The sequence below is a fragment of the Pipra filicauda genome, unplaced genomic scaffold (assembly GCF_003945595.2).
Source record: "Pipra filicauda isolate LSUMZ 115617 unplaced genomic scaffold, ASM394559v2 scaffold3_size10097308_pilon, whole genome shotgun sequence".
Classification (NCBI taxonomy): domain Eukaryota; kingdom Metazoa; phylum Chordata; class Aves; order Passeriformes; family Pipridae; genus Pipra; species Pipra filicauda.
In genome coordinates, this window is record NW_024104532.1 from 9,900,834 (window position 1) to 9,913,973 (window position 13,140).

The following is a 13,140-nucleotide window of genomic DNA, read 5'->3' on the forward strand; positions in this document are numbered from 1 at the left end:
CTGCACTCCCCGATGCTCTGGCCCAAATGGCCTTCGGGCTCTCATCAGGTCAGCAGTGCTGCCCCACTCCATCATCTGTCTGCTCCTTTGTGTCACACATTCACACCCACAAAGTGATGTTACCCCCGTGTAAGTAATTCCATAACTCAGCCATAACGTTTGCACCAAAATGTACTGTTTATTTGACTTTGAGACATAATATTAGATACTCGAAGTTTTGCCTCTTAATGAATGAGGTTATGGAGATGTTTGTTCAGCACACGCCACTCTTCATTATGACATACAAGTCATTAAAGTTATTAAAGGTGGAGTCCCAGTGATGCTCATAGTTCACGTTTTCCATGAAGAATCCCTACTTTCTTACTTGCAACTGCAACAAACTTCAGCCTTTATGCCTTTATGCCTGGAGCTTTCAGCCTCTCCCTTGTTGGTTTAGGGAACATGGTTCCAGGGTCTCTCCTGCCTGCTTTGCCAGTGCAAGAGGCAGTTTGTGTTCAAGCATTAAAACCAGGAGGGAAGGAGCCCCACAATAGACCACGGGACTCTCTCCAGCCAATCTGCAAACAACCCTTCCCACTTGGCTCCACACAGATCCCTGCAAGAATCAGCACATGGTACCAGGGGAAGCCTAAGCTTTCCCCATGCCAAGATGGATACACAGTCCTCTGCCTAACTCCAGAGAGAGACAACTTTACAGGCAGGAATGTCCAGTGCTATTTTTCCAGAATATTGATGAACAACAGACCTAAAAGTCCGTTCACCTGGCTCCCAGCTCACATAAAGAGTCACTGCTACGTCACTTTACAGTTCTCGTTGGGTCTGGGAAACTCTACAAAAACCTAAGATACTGAAAACAAACAACTTTCTCCAAAGCCATAACATTATTTTAACATGTTTATTGTGTTTCTAAACAACCTAACGTGTTGTGGTATAACACAGTAGTTATTTACATGGAAAATGCTGCTCCTTGAAACCAAGCGCTTCCACCAGACTGTTCCGTGAGAAAAGTTGGGCTAAGCTCAGTCATGTCCTTATCTATTTAGAGATGCTTTTTAATTCTGAACTTGCACTGCTGCTCAAGCCTTGAGCAGACTCAGTAGGGGATTACTGCATTTTAAGTACTGTTCAAAGCCAATGGAAGAAAGGCTTCCAAGGAGCTGATCCCAAGCAATCTAGCTTGATTGAACCAAAGCCAGTCGTGCACAATTGCCAGAACCCAGTAGTCCCCTTCCACTCTCCCAGGGCCTAATGATGGTTCTGTAAATGATTCTCTAAGCAGCTCATAACAGGCCCTGCTTTTACCCCAGCAAATTCCAGTTTTAGTCATCCCAGATGAATTACCCAGTTCCAAACAAGACAAGGAAGCAATATTAAAAAAAAAAAAGAAAGAAAGAAAGAAAAATCATCACTAATTATAGCTTGTGCTGCCACCCTTCATGTCTAAGGGTTTCGCATTTTTTCAGGCTGATTTTGACTTTCTCATCAACAGATCATATGCCTTAACTAGAGCTGGTTCAGAACAGATGGAGTTGGGACAGATGAGTTGAAGCTTTCCCTGTGTTTGCACCTATTTTAGTGGTCAGTCGTCTCACTGGGTCGCCCTCGATATATCCGACCCCGACTATTCCCACATACCTCGCAGCAAAACAAATCCCCGCGGCTTATATCGGGAGGATTATACACGAACACATTCCGAGGAGCAGCAGTCCGCAGCTCACGTGTCCTTTCCCGCTGCCCTCGGAGAGGTGGACGAGCACCGGGAGCTGTTTGGGCGGCGGGGCCCGCGCGAGCCCAGCCGGCCACACCGGAGCACGCGGAGACGGGGATCAGCCGCGCTGGACGCCGGCCAAACCCCGGCTTATGTAGGCCCCAACAAGGGTAACTTTTACTCAGATGAACGTCTGTAAGCCATAAACCTATTTGCTTTAAGGAGCTAAAGGAATTGAACAAAGAGTGCCACCTTGTTTGCTTCCTCAAACCTCTGCTCCGACCGGCGCGTCCAGCCCCGCCGAGGGGTTTGGGCTGCGCTTCGGGCCGTGTTTACATTGAGCTGTCACTTTTTTTGGGGGGGGATCTGTCAATAGCTACAGCATATTACATTACCCCAAGCCAAGATAGCAACACAGCTTGCAAACAGCAGTTTCTGCATTGCCAGACACTTAACTAGATGGTAGATTTATACCATTGTTCATGCTTGGTTCTTTAAAAAAAGAAAGCAGGAATATACCTCTAAGTGTGTATTAAATATAGAACAGCCCAAAATAATAAAATAGTACTGTGGTCTGCTTTTAACAAACATCATAAATTCTTTTAGAAGGCTCAATCGACACAAATGGAATTCAAAAAAAAAAAAAAAAGAAGGCAAGCAAATGCCTCCCTTCTATCATACAGGAATTCATAACATCTGAGTTTCAAACCAGTGGGAAAACAGCAAGCACGACACGAGTTCATGGAATTGAAATCCCTATCAGTAGTTTCTCTTCACTGTAGTCCTGGTTTGGTGTTTTTATCTTCTAATTTTGCTTTAATATCGTTCATTAGTATGTAGAAATGATGAGCTGTAGCCTGTTTAAGCCAGGGGAACTCAGAGGACAACAACACTCCAACCAGCACATGCACCTCAAATAGATTTCTTGCAGTCTGGGTTGTGCCATATTTGAAAGTTGCAAGCAGCAGAAAACAGAAACAATTTTTCCAATAATAGGGAGTCAAGATCCATTTCTAAAGTCTGCTCTATTTTTAAGAATTCCCCACAAATTCCTATGGAAGAATGTTTAAAAAAAAATAAAAACTCCAACATTTCATGAACATGCACCAAGGAAAACATAAACAAGCAAATGTTGGTGTGATTACCCTGGTCAACCAATCCTAAAGAAATTTCTATTTTAATTTTTTTTCCCCTATTGGTAAATCTTCTGTGATCAGAAAGGTGAACTTTGCAGTAGCAAATGAAGTGACATGGAGATACTGCTACACTCTGACAGGTAAACTTATGCCCTTCTTGGCAGCAGCCCTTCCCCAAGAACCTGTACAGGAAAACTAGTAAAATCTGGATACACCTCTTTTGAAAAACAAATCCATCCATGGTTGCAATAAAAGAATTAAAAAAAAAAAAAATGCTTTCTGCCTTGCCCGGCAGGAAACCTTTGAAATGCAAAGTGAGGAGGAAGACCCAGCTTGTGGATAAATAGCACAGCCTTGGCTTCTGCACATCCCAAATCCTGCTACAACAAAGCATCAAAGCACTACAGCAAACATCACAGCAGTGGAGGCAAAGATAACCGAGCCAAAAGAATTCAAGCATAACACTAATAGACAGATATTTCTGGATTCTGGAGCTAAATTAGCCAGCACCAAAACAATCACACTGCTGTGTCCTAATCAGCAAGAACAAACTTCTTAGAATCAGCATCTGGGGACCAAAAAAAGGCTGGCTGTTATTTTGGAAAATCATTTCTTCTCAGAAAGCCTGAGTTATTTATTTTTCTCCCAAACTGGCTGAAACATTCTGTTAATTCAGCAAATAGTTTTGGAGAAAACAAAATAAGAATTCGAGACAGAAGTCGTCTTGCATTTGGTTCAAGATTTGATGCAGCACTTTGGTTTTTGCATCTCTGTATTAAACTGGTGTTAAAATGGAGTTCTCATCCCACAGGATGGGTTTCCTTGTGTTTCATTCAGTGTTTTAATGCAGAGGTCATGAATGAACTCCTCTTTCTTTCAGGCTTTGAACAGGCAGCAAGGTCAGGATGCTCAGAACTAAACTTCTCTTTTGTTTTAAGGCTGTTCCACATAAATTTTATATGTTATTCTGACATACAAACACCAGCTCAGAGATCCAAGAGCTGTGGGCCCTGAGTACCTTGTCACACCCTCCCTGCTGGCTGGATATCCATTGACTCCACACCTGGAAGGGCATCCTCAAAGCAAGACAGGGAGTAAATGGGGACCCTCCCAGTACTTCTTTGGTCCAGTGATTTGGCCACTCTCTTCTGCTGCAGGAAAGCCACATCCTCTGTGCTAAACCAGAGAAATAGCCCTATATCCTGAAACAAATGCTCTAGCATTCAGTATTTCCCCAGGGACTCTCACCCTTTATTCCAGTATTTCCTTCAGGAAATGGGGAAAGAGACTCAAAATACAGTACTTTAAATTCACTAAATTTTAAAATAAATGGAAGTTTCTCGCTCTTTTAGAATACCAGAGTGGCATTTTAAGTGCTTGGAGAACTTCAGAAATTGGACAGTCATGTTCCATAATGGTCTTGCACAGTCATTTGCCACAGCAAGTCACAAAAGCAGGAGCAGTTTAAGCTCCTCAAAAAACATTTAATACTTGTCTAGCATGTATTCAAACAGAACTCTGAGCCCCTGAACCAACAGATGGATTATATTTGCAAGGCAGCCCAGCTTCCTTCTTTCTGGAGGCAGGGACAAAACCAAGGTGCCTTTTTACAGCCCTCACTCCCCACAACTGCCTGACCTGCAAGTGCAAGGCTTTGTGAAGGCCCTGGCATCTCCATGGCAGCACATTGCCTCTGGATCACAGCAGATCAAACTGCCTCTTCTAGAAACAAGGGCAGTTTTCAGGAGCAGCCCATCTCCCTCCTTACCCTTCCTTTCTCCAGTTAGATTTCATCTCCTCTAAGCTTACTCAGGTATCTCCTTTCTCTGTGTTGTCTGTTGTCAGGTGGGGAAAAAGTTAGGGATAAAGAAAATAATGGAACAAACTTGTTTGAATGTCATAGTCCCAGTCCCAAGAGAAAAATGTTCCTAAAGAGTTAAATGTCCCCAGGCAAGGGAGACAAGGATCGAGGAAAAGCTGTATTGCTAATCTTCTATCAGAACACCCACACAGTAGGTGGGGGACTACAACCAGCAGGCTTATTTCAAGAAGGGATAAGTAAAAGACCTATTTTTATTTTCAACTAGCTACTAGCTATTATTTTTATTTTAAGACCCTTGTTTCTGTTGCTTATGCATTTGACAAACACAGACTTATCAGGCGGTCCAAGTTCTCTTGTCTAAAGTTGATTTTTTAAAGAAATGCAGCTGTTTCCTAGAACAGGGTAGATAGACATCTTGCACACAAGCCATGGAAATCTTTTCTCCTCTGACGTTTTGGTATTGCATGGAGGAATTATGTAGAGCAGCAGGGCAGGAGAGCTGTAACTGGACCAAGATATCCAGGAGATTACAAACCAACAGCCCAGGGCAGCAGGAATAAGATCAAGAACTATGCGGGGGAAGGGCAGTGGAGGGAATGTGTTTGAGAAATCAGATGTCAAGTTGGAAAAGGAGCCTCTGCCCACAAGAACAAGCTCCCTTTCTGAGCTGGAACCAAATTCATGAGTCCAGACTCCCAGTATCCCAGTGCTGTCAGCAGAAAGCACGGAGCCCACAGACCAGCTATGCTCCTCTCACAGGGGATGGCAACCAGCTGCTGCCCTTCACTGACCAAATCACAGGCAGCTGTACAGACAACTACTGCATCACCCCTGTGTGCATCAGTCTCATTTTTGGTTTCCATGAGAGCTCTCTAAAAAGATCGTGCAAACTTTTACAGACCCACTCACACCTAACACTGTGAAGATCAGGCTGCAGAAGTGAGTAGCTCAAAAGGAAGAAAAACCTGAAACAAAAAACAACTGGGTGATGGAAAACCTTTTGGTTTATGCCCATTTAACCTTTGATTTCTCAGCTCTCAGCACCCCTGGCCTCATTCAGTGTACAGCAGAAACAGTGGTCAAGCAGCTGGATGCAAATTTTGTTTTCTTCACAGTTCAGTGCCTGAGTAACTGCTACACACACCAGACTTGCTGTGGAAAATAAAACTTCCCTTTTTCAATAGCTATGTGGAAGAGCTTCAAGTCTATAAACCACTTACTGACCAGAGGTTGATAGCAACATGCTGATCCCTGGAACTCATGTCAGCACTGAATTCAAATGCTTCTTGAACTCTGTCAGGCTTGGTGCTGTGCCCACTGCCCTGGGGAGTTTGTCCAGTGCCCAACCACCCTCTGGGTGAAAAACCTTTTCCTGATATCCAACCCAGACCTCCCCTGACACAGCTCCATCCGTTCCTTCAAGTCCTGTCACTGGTCACAAGAGTGAAGAGATCAGTACCTGCCCCTCCACTGCCCCTCATGAGGATGTTGAAGACCACAATGAGGTCTGACCTCGGTCTCCTCCAGACTGAACAAACCAAGTGCCCTCAGCTGCTCCTCATAAAGCTTCACCTCCAAACCCTCCAGCATCCTCATGTCCCTCCTTTGGATACCCTCCAATAGCTTAATGTCTTTTTGATATTGTGGTGCCCAAAACTTCCCCCAGAACCCAAGGTGAGGCCACAGAGAGCAGAGCAGGACAATCCCCTCTCTCACCAGGCCGGCGATGCTGGGCCTGATGCCGCCAGGACAGGGTTGGCCCTCCTGGTTGCCAGGGCACTGCTGACTCATGTCCAACTGGCCATTGACCAGGACCCCCAGGGCCCTTTCCCAGCACTGCTTTCCAACCTCTCATTCCCAGTCTGTCCATACATCCGGGGTTGTCCCATCCCAGGGGCATAATCCAGCACTTCCCCTTGTTGAACTTCATATGGTTGGTGATTGCCCACCTCTCTAATTTATCAGGGTCTCTCTGCAGGGCCTCTCTGCCCTTGAGGGAGTCGGCAGCTCCTCCCAGTTTAGTGTGGGCAAACTTACTCAGTATCCCCTCCAGTCCCCCCTCCAAGTCATTTATGAAGATGTTGAAGAGCACGGGGCCTACGATGGAGCCCTGTGGAACCCCACCAGTGACAGGTCACCAGCCTGATGTCACTGTCACCCTTTGTGCCCAACCCACGAGCCAGTTGCTCACCCACCACATGATGTGTTTATCCAGCTGTGGGCTGGACAGTTTGTCCAGAAGGATCCCATGAGAGACAGTACCAAAGGCTTTACTGAAACCCAAAAAGATCACATCTACTGGCTTTCCTAGATCAGCTAGGCTGGGTTACCCTGTGGTAGAAGGACACCAGGTTTGAGGAGCAGGACTTTCCCCTCCTGAAGCCGTGCTGGCTGTGCCTGCAGCACCTGTCAGCTCCTCAGCAGCCGGGCCCCAGGGCCACACCGAGCCTTCCCCACGGAGAGGGGCCATGGAGAAGCCACTCGGATTTCACAGACCAGCCTATAGTTAGTAACTGAACCATGAAGATTAAGCCTTGCATGTCCTTCAACTCTTTAGGAGTCTTTTGACATGGGAATCACAGGACAGCTGAGCACACTCTGCAGGGATCTGCACTGGTAGAATCAAACACACACCTCACACAGATACAAACAGTGAAAATGCAGCTGCATGGAGGGATGTGCAGCAGTGACTGCTGTCTTTAGGGGTCCAGGAAAGAGCTTACAGTGACTGATGATGTCTCATTTTCAAACAAAACCAGGGGATCACAGTAAAAGCAACAATGCATTTAAGTCCCAGGAATGATCAAGGACATTTAATCCTCTCTCAGGTTTCACTTGCGTAGGGTTCAGCCTCCGAAAATCTGAACCGCTCTTTAAAAAAAAAAAGTCAAAATCATATTATTACAGCTGTCCTGTAAAATAGTGTAATGGCACAAAGTCATTTTATAGGGATAACAGCTGGGATAACACACTATACTTGCAGAAAACCTTGAACGCAAAGCTGTGCTACAGCATCTGCTTGATTTTTACTTTCTTATATTTTCTCTTTGCAAGCATTCTCCCATTTGCAGCCCAAGTAAACTGATGATAAAGCAATATCAAACCAAAACTGAGTGTCTATTTTGGCATGGCATGACAAACTGCAGTGCTCTCCTCACTGTGCCCTGCACAAGTGCCAGACATTTTTCTGCTGTAAATAAGGATCTTGTCCAGGTTATGGGGTAGAAGAATGTAAAGGGAAAGGTCTGAAATATTCAGACAGAATTCTGAAGCTTAAACTTTCAACATAGTTCTCAAAGCAACACGATGATATCAGCTCCCAAACAGCCTAAGCAGAAGTCCAGCACAGTGGTAGCTGTCTCAGGCTACGTAACAGGCCTTTCAAAAGAGTATGAAGTAACAGAAGTGCAATGTATTTGGCAAGATGCCAGCCCTCAGATGATATCCCAGCCTCAGGGATATGTACAGTACACAGCAATTCATCAGCTCATACTATGTGGCACTGACATTTCTTGTGTCAAACCAGAAATAGCTTCGGCAAGAGTAAATTGAGCCCCACATGTGGAGGCCAGGAAGGCTTTGGTTTGTCACACAAACTGCAATATTTGCCAAAAAAAAAAACAAAACAAAGGAAGACCGAGTTGAGGAACAAAAAAATGGACTTTCACATTCACCAGAGGTGCAGGAAAAGCCTTTTGGGAAGGGAGGAGGCTCAAGATTGGGGTTCAGAGAACAAAAACCACACAACTGTTTTCCAAGTAACGCGGAAGGAAGTACCCAACTGGACAGAGTTCCTCCCAGCACGTCACCACTGCTCCCTGAGCCTTCAAATTCCACGAAAACCTCGAGTATCTTGTCCTGCAGAACTGTACATCCCAGCCCTCTGCACAGAGCCCAAAACACCAAAGCTGGACAAAAAAACAGAGAGACCCTATCAGAAGCCACATTCTAAGTAGCAACTTAAATGGGTTGGAGAAATAAAAAAAGGAAATTAAAAAAAAAAAAACAATGGAGCACAGGAATAGAAGCAGAAAACTTATTTCAAAGAACTGAGCTATTCAAGCAGAAGAGCTCTGATAATCAGAGTCAATGCTGACGCAAACCTCCACCCTTCCTGGGTAACTGGAACTCTTTAGAGCTTCAACATTTGCGTGCTGGACTATGTAAATGAAATTAAGACATCACAAATATCCCTTTGGTGGCCAAACTCCACATCCATGCAAGCCAATGAAGCCAACAAATTAAAACATCTGCTATTCCACTTCACAGAACACAGCTTCAAAGTCCAGAAGAACCATAGTGACCACCTCCTTTGGAACAAAAGATGCAAGACTGCCCTTGGATTTTAATTCCTGCTCAAGGGCTGCTTTAGCCTGCTTTGCTAAAAGCCCAGATTTCAGCAATAAATTCTCTACTAGGGGTTGGAATGGGCTCCAGGAAGTGCCTCATGTTCTCTGCACTAGGAGGTGGCACAGATCACACCAATTGGCAAGGCAGCTTCAGCCCTACATCCAGGACAGGCAGAGCTCACAGAAATATCCTGTCAAGCTTAGGCAGGACAAAAAAAAAAACGTTAAAACAGAGTGACTGAGTAGTGTTCAGAAGAAGAGCAGTCTCTCAATCTATATTTGCACAGCCACTAGTACAGCAAAGCCCATGAAGAGTTCAGTTTTTAAATACTATCATAATGCAAATATTTTCCCTGCTGGCGCCTCTGCCATCCCTGACGAGCCAGAGCTGCCAGGGCACCTGGCTGGTCATGGAAAAGAAAACAGGACTCCCAGAAGACTGTGGCTCCTGCAGCTCCTTCACAGGAGCTGTAAATGGCTTAGGACACAAAGAAGGTGTCTCTTACCCCTAAGGAGGAGGCAGAAGCAGAAAGCAGAAAAATGCTCTTTAGCCACCACCCAAACACCCCCTGCTCCCCACATCTGATTCACAAGCAGGATTACTTTGCAACAAAACACTAATACACTCACACTTCTAAGGTACCTGGAGGGACTTCTCCACATAGAAGTATTCTGTACTTCTGGATTTTAAAAAAGCCTTAGAAAAACGTGTTGACTCCAGAATTATCTTCTGCTCTTCACCTGTCTGCTCTTTGACAAACCAAACAGAAAAAAACCCTCTTGAGACATCTCATGACTACTCCAAACACGAGTGTTTACTACATCTACAGCCTGCCCAGGTCAATCAGTTGCCTCTTGCAAGGGACCAGAATGTGTCTCATTTTAAGGTGCCAGGCACCAGCATCCCCACCAAACCCAGCACTTAATGCACCTACTTGGAAAAGTTTATTTAGTGGGAACCAAGAAGGGGACTGTCACTCTGAACAGCTCCATTAGCCTGGGTACAACTTCACCTGAAAAGCCTCAGCAACAGGCAAAGTACACACCATTCCTGGCTTCCCAGTCCTGCCACCTCCCTACAACTCGGTCAGGAGATTGCATGGGCTGATGGATCAGGGCACTTGCAGCCTGACCTGGCTCACTGCTTGGCCCTGTGATCATCCCCTTTGGCATGGAGAAGGTGGGGTAAACAGGGTGGGGAAGTGGTCAATACAATCACCCCTTTTGGCAGCAGTCAGAGCAGATCCACCGTTTCACAAACCACGTCCCGAGATGAGCAGTCATCACTGTTACCCAACGCACGAGAGACAAGAGAGAAAAATCACAGCAGTGGAAAAATCCTGTTTCTCAAATCAAAAACACAGAAATCTAGTGTGATACTTGCCAAGCAAGCACGTGGTTCAGATTTGAAACCACTTTGTACGGTCTTGTATCAGAGGCTGCTGAAGTCCCACCAAAGCGTGTTGGGAAAATTAATCAACACACCTCAAGTCTCGTTTAAGGTGTTTCTTTTGACAGCCACTCAACACATGAGGCACATCTTTAGTGCACTGGGAGCAGCCACACAAGCCTTATGCTCACTTCCAAAAGTTTGAAAACATCCAAGCAACGACATTAGATCCATTCCTCGGCACGATGCTGCAAAGGGCATTTCTGTAGGACATGAACCGTGCACAGGAGGTGCACATAGGAAATTACTGACTCTGGACAGATCTGTGAGAGCCTTCTCACAAACGCATCGTCAAACACCTCCAGGGATGGTGACTCCCCCACTGCCCTGGGCAGCCCATTCCAATGCCTAATCACCCTTTCTGTGATCACCTAAACCTCCCCTGGTACAGCATAAGACTATGTCCTCTTGTCCTGTCCCTTGTTCCCTGGGAGCAGAGCCCGACCCCCACCTGGCTCCACTCTCTTGTAGAGAGCGAGGAGGTCCCCCTTGAGCCTCCTTTTCTCCAGGCTGAGCCCCTCCAGCTCCCTCAGCCCCTCCTGGTGCTCCAGCCCCTTCCCCAGCCCCATTGCCCTTCTCTAGACTTGCTCCAATGTCCTTCCTGAATTTGGGATCCCCTCCCACACACAGAGCCGGGGTCACCCCCTCTCCAGCGGGTACTCACATCCTTCCCACGCCCTCGTACATGCGGGTCTCGTCCACCAGCATCATCACCTCGGTGTCGGTGAGGTGGGCGTGCTTCTTGGTCTTGCTGAGCTGCTCGATCTGCAGGTCGGCCAGTTTCATCTTCTGCTGCGTGTCCATCACCTTGGCCTGCAGCTCCGTGAAGGCCTGGCCAGGGGAGGGAGGCGGAGTGAGGGGTGTCCAGGCAGGCAGCGGGGGCACAACCAGACCAGGGATGTGGGGAAGGAGGGGATCAGCCAAGGGGACATGTTGGGGAGGATACAGGGGTAGGGGGACTGAGGACACGGGAGACACACATAGGTGGGGAGACACAGTGGGACACACACATGGATGAGGGGACACACAAGGGGGAGGACACCTGACACACATGTGGGTGGGGGGACACAGAAGACACACAGGGGTGAGGGAACACACAAGGGGGATGACGTGGGAGACACACATGGGTGGGGGAACACAGAAAACACACATGGGTGGGGGGACACAGTGAGACACATACGAGTGAGGGGACACATGATACACACGTGGGTGGGGGGACACAGTGGAACACACAGGGGTGGGACACAAACGGGTGAGGGAACACACAAGGGGGATGACATGGGAGACATATGGGGGGGACACAGTGAGACACATACGAGTGAGGGGACACATGATACACACGTGGGTGGGGAGACGCACGAGACACACGTGGGTGAGGGGACACACGAGACACACATACGGGTGGAGGACCACACGGTGAAGGGACACGGGTGGGGACACACACAAGGAGGAGGACACGGGTGGGAATATATGGGTAGGGGACATGGTGGGACACATACACACGGGTGGGACACACGCATGGCCAGGGGGACACAGAGGGACACACGGGCAGGCGGACACGGGCGGGGGGGGAAACACGGATGGGGGACGACACATGGGTCGGGGGGGGACATGGGGAACACGGGGGACACACACACGAGTGGGGGTGACACGCGGGGAGTGGACACCAGGTGGGGACACACACGGGGTGAGGGGACACACAGGGGGTGGGAGGAACCGGGAGAGGAGGGAACACAGGCGGCGGGGGACACGAGGGACGCACACACACGGAGCACACGCGGGCGGGGATACACGGACGGGGGGACACGGGGGACGCACACACACGGAGCACACGCGGGCGGGGATACACGGACGGGGGGACACGGGGGACGCACACGCTGACGGGGGGACACGGGCGGAAGCACACACAGGCAGGGGGACACATGGTGGGGGCACAAGAGGAACACACACACGGGCGGGGGTCTCGTACCTTCTTCAGCTCCAGATCCACGGGCGCCGCCATCTTGTCCCCGCACGGCGCATGCGCGGGCCGAGGGGGCGGTCCCGGCGGCTCCTGAGGGACCGGCCGGGGCTTCCCCGGGGAGGCAGAACCGTCCCCTGCCTTGGAATCACGGAATGGGAAGGAGTTGGAATGGTCCTTAAAGGCCATCTAGCCCCATCCCCCCATCGTGGACATGGATACCTTCCACTGGACCAGGTTGCTCCGAGCCCCGTCCAACCTGGCCTTGGACACTTCCAGGGATCCAGGGGCAGCCACAGCTTCTCTGGGCAACCTGTGCCAGGGCCTCCCCACCCTCACAATAAACAATTTATTCTGTGTATCTAACCTAAATCTCCCCTTTTTCAGTTTGTACCCATTACTTCTTGTCCTGTCACTACAGTTGCTGACGAAGAGTCCCTTCACTGACCTCCCTGTAGACCCCTTCAGATCCTGGAAGGTGCTGTGAGGTCTCCACTCAGCCTTCCCTTCTCCAGGCCGAACAGACCCAGTTTTCTCAGCCTGTCTTCATAGGGGAGGTGCCCCAATCTCCCTTATCAATGCCCAGAGTGGCCTCCTCTGGACTTGCTCCGACAGTTCCATGTCCTTCTTATGCTGGGCACACCAGAACTGTGCATAGTACAGAGGGAGGATCTCCTCCTTTGACCTGCTGGCCACACTCCTCGGGATGCAGCCC

General features: G+C 48.3%; 1 protein-coding gene across 1 annotated transcript in view; it reads right to left on the reverse strand.

Annotated features, from left to right (window-relative positions):
- The window catches only part of PFDN1 (prefoldin subunit 1), a 33,066-nt gene extending 20,580 nt beyond the window's left edge, over nucleotides 1-12,486 (reverse strand). The window contains exons 1-2 of the mRNA XM_027726326.2: nucleotides 12,435-12,486; nucleotides 11,130-11,296 (exon numbers count right to left, since the gene is read on the reverse strand). Of these exons, the coding sequence (XP_027582127.1) occupies nucleotides 11,130-11,296; nucleotides 12,435-12,467 (200 nt within the window). The 5' untranslated portion in view covers nucleotides 12,468-12,486. The remainder of the gene's footprint in view (nucleotides 1-11,129; nucleotides 11,297-12,434) is intronic.
- Between the last annotated feature and the right edge of the window lie 654 nt (nucleotides 12,487-13,140).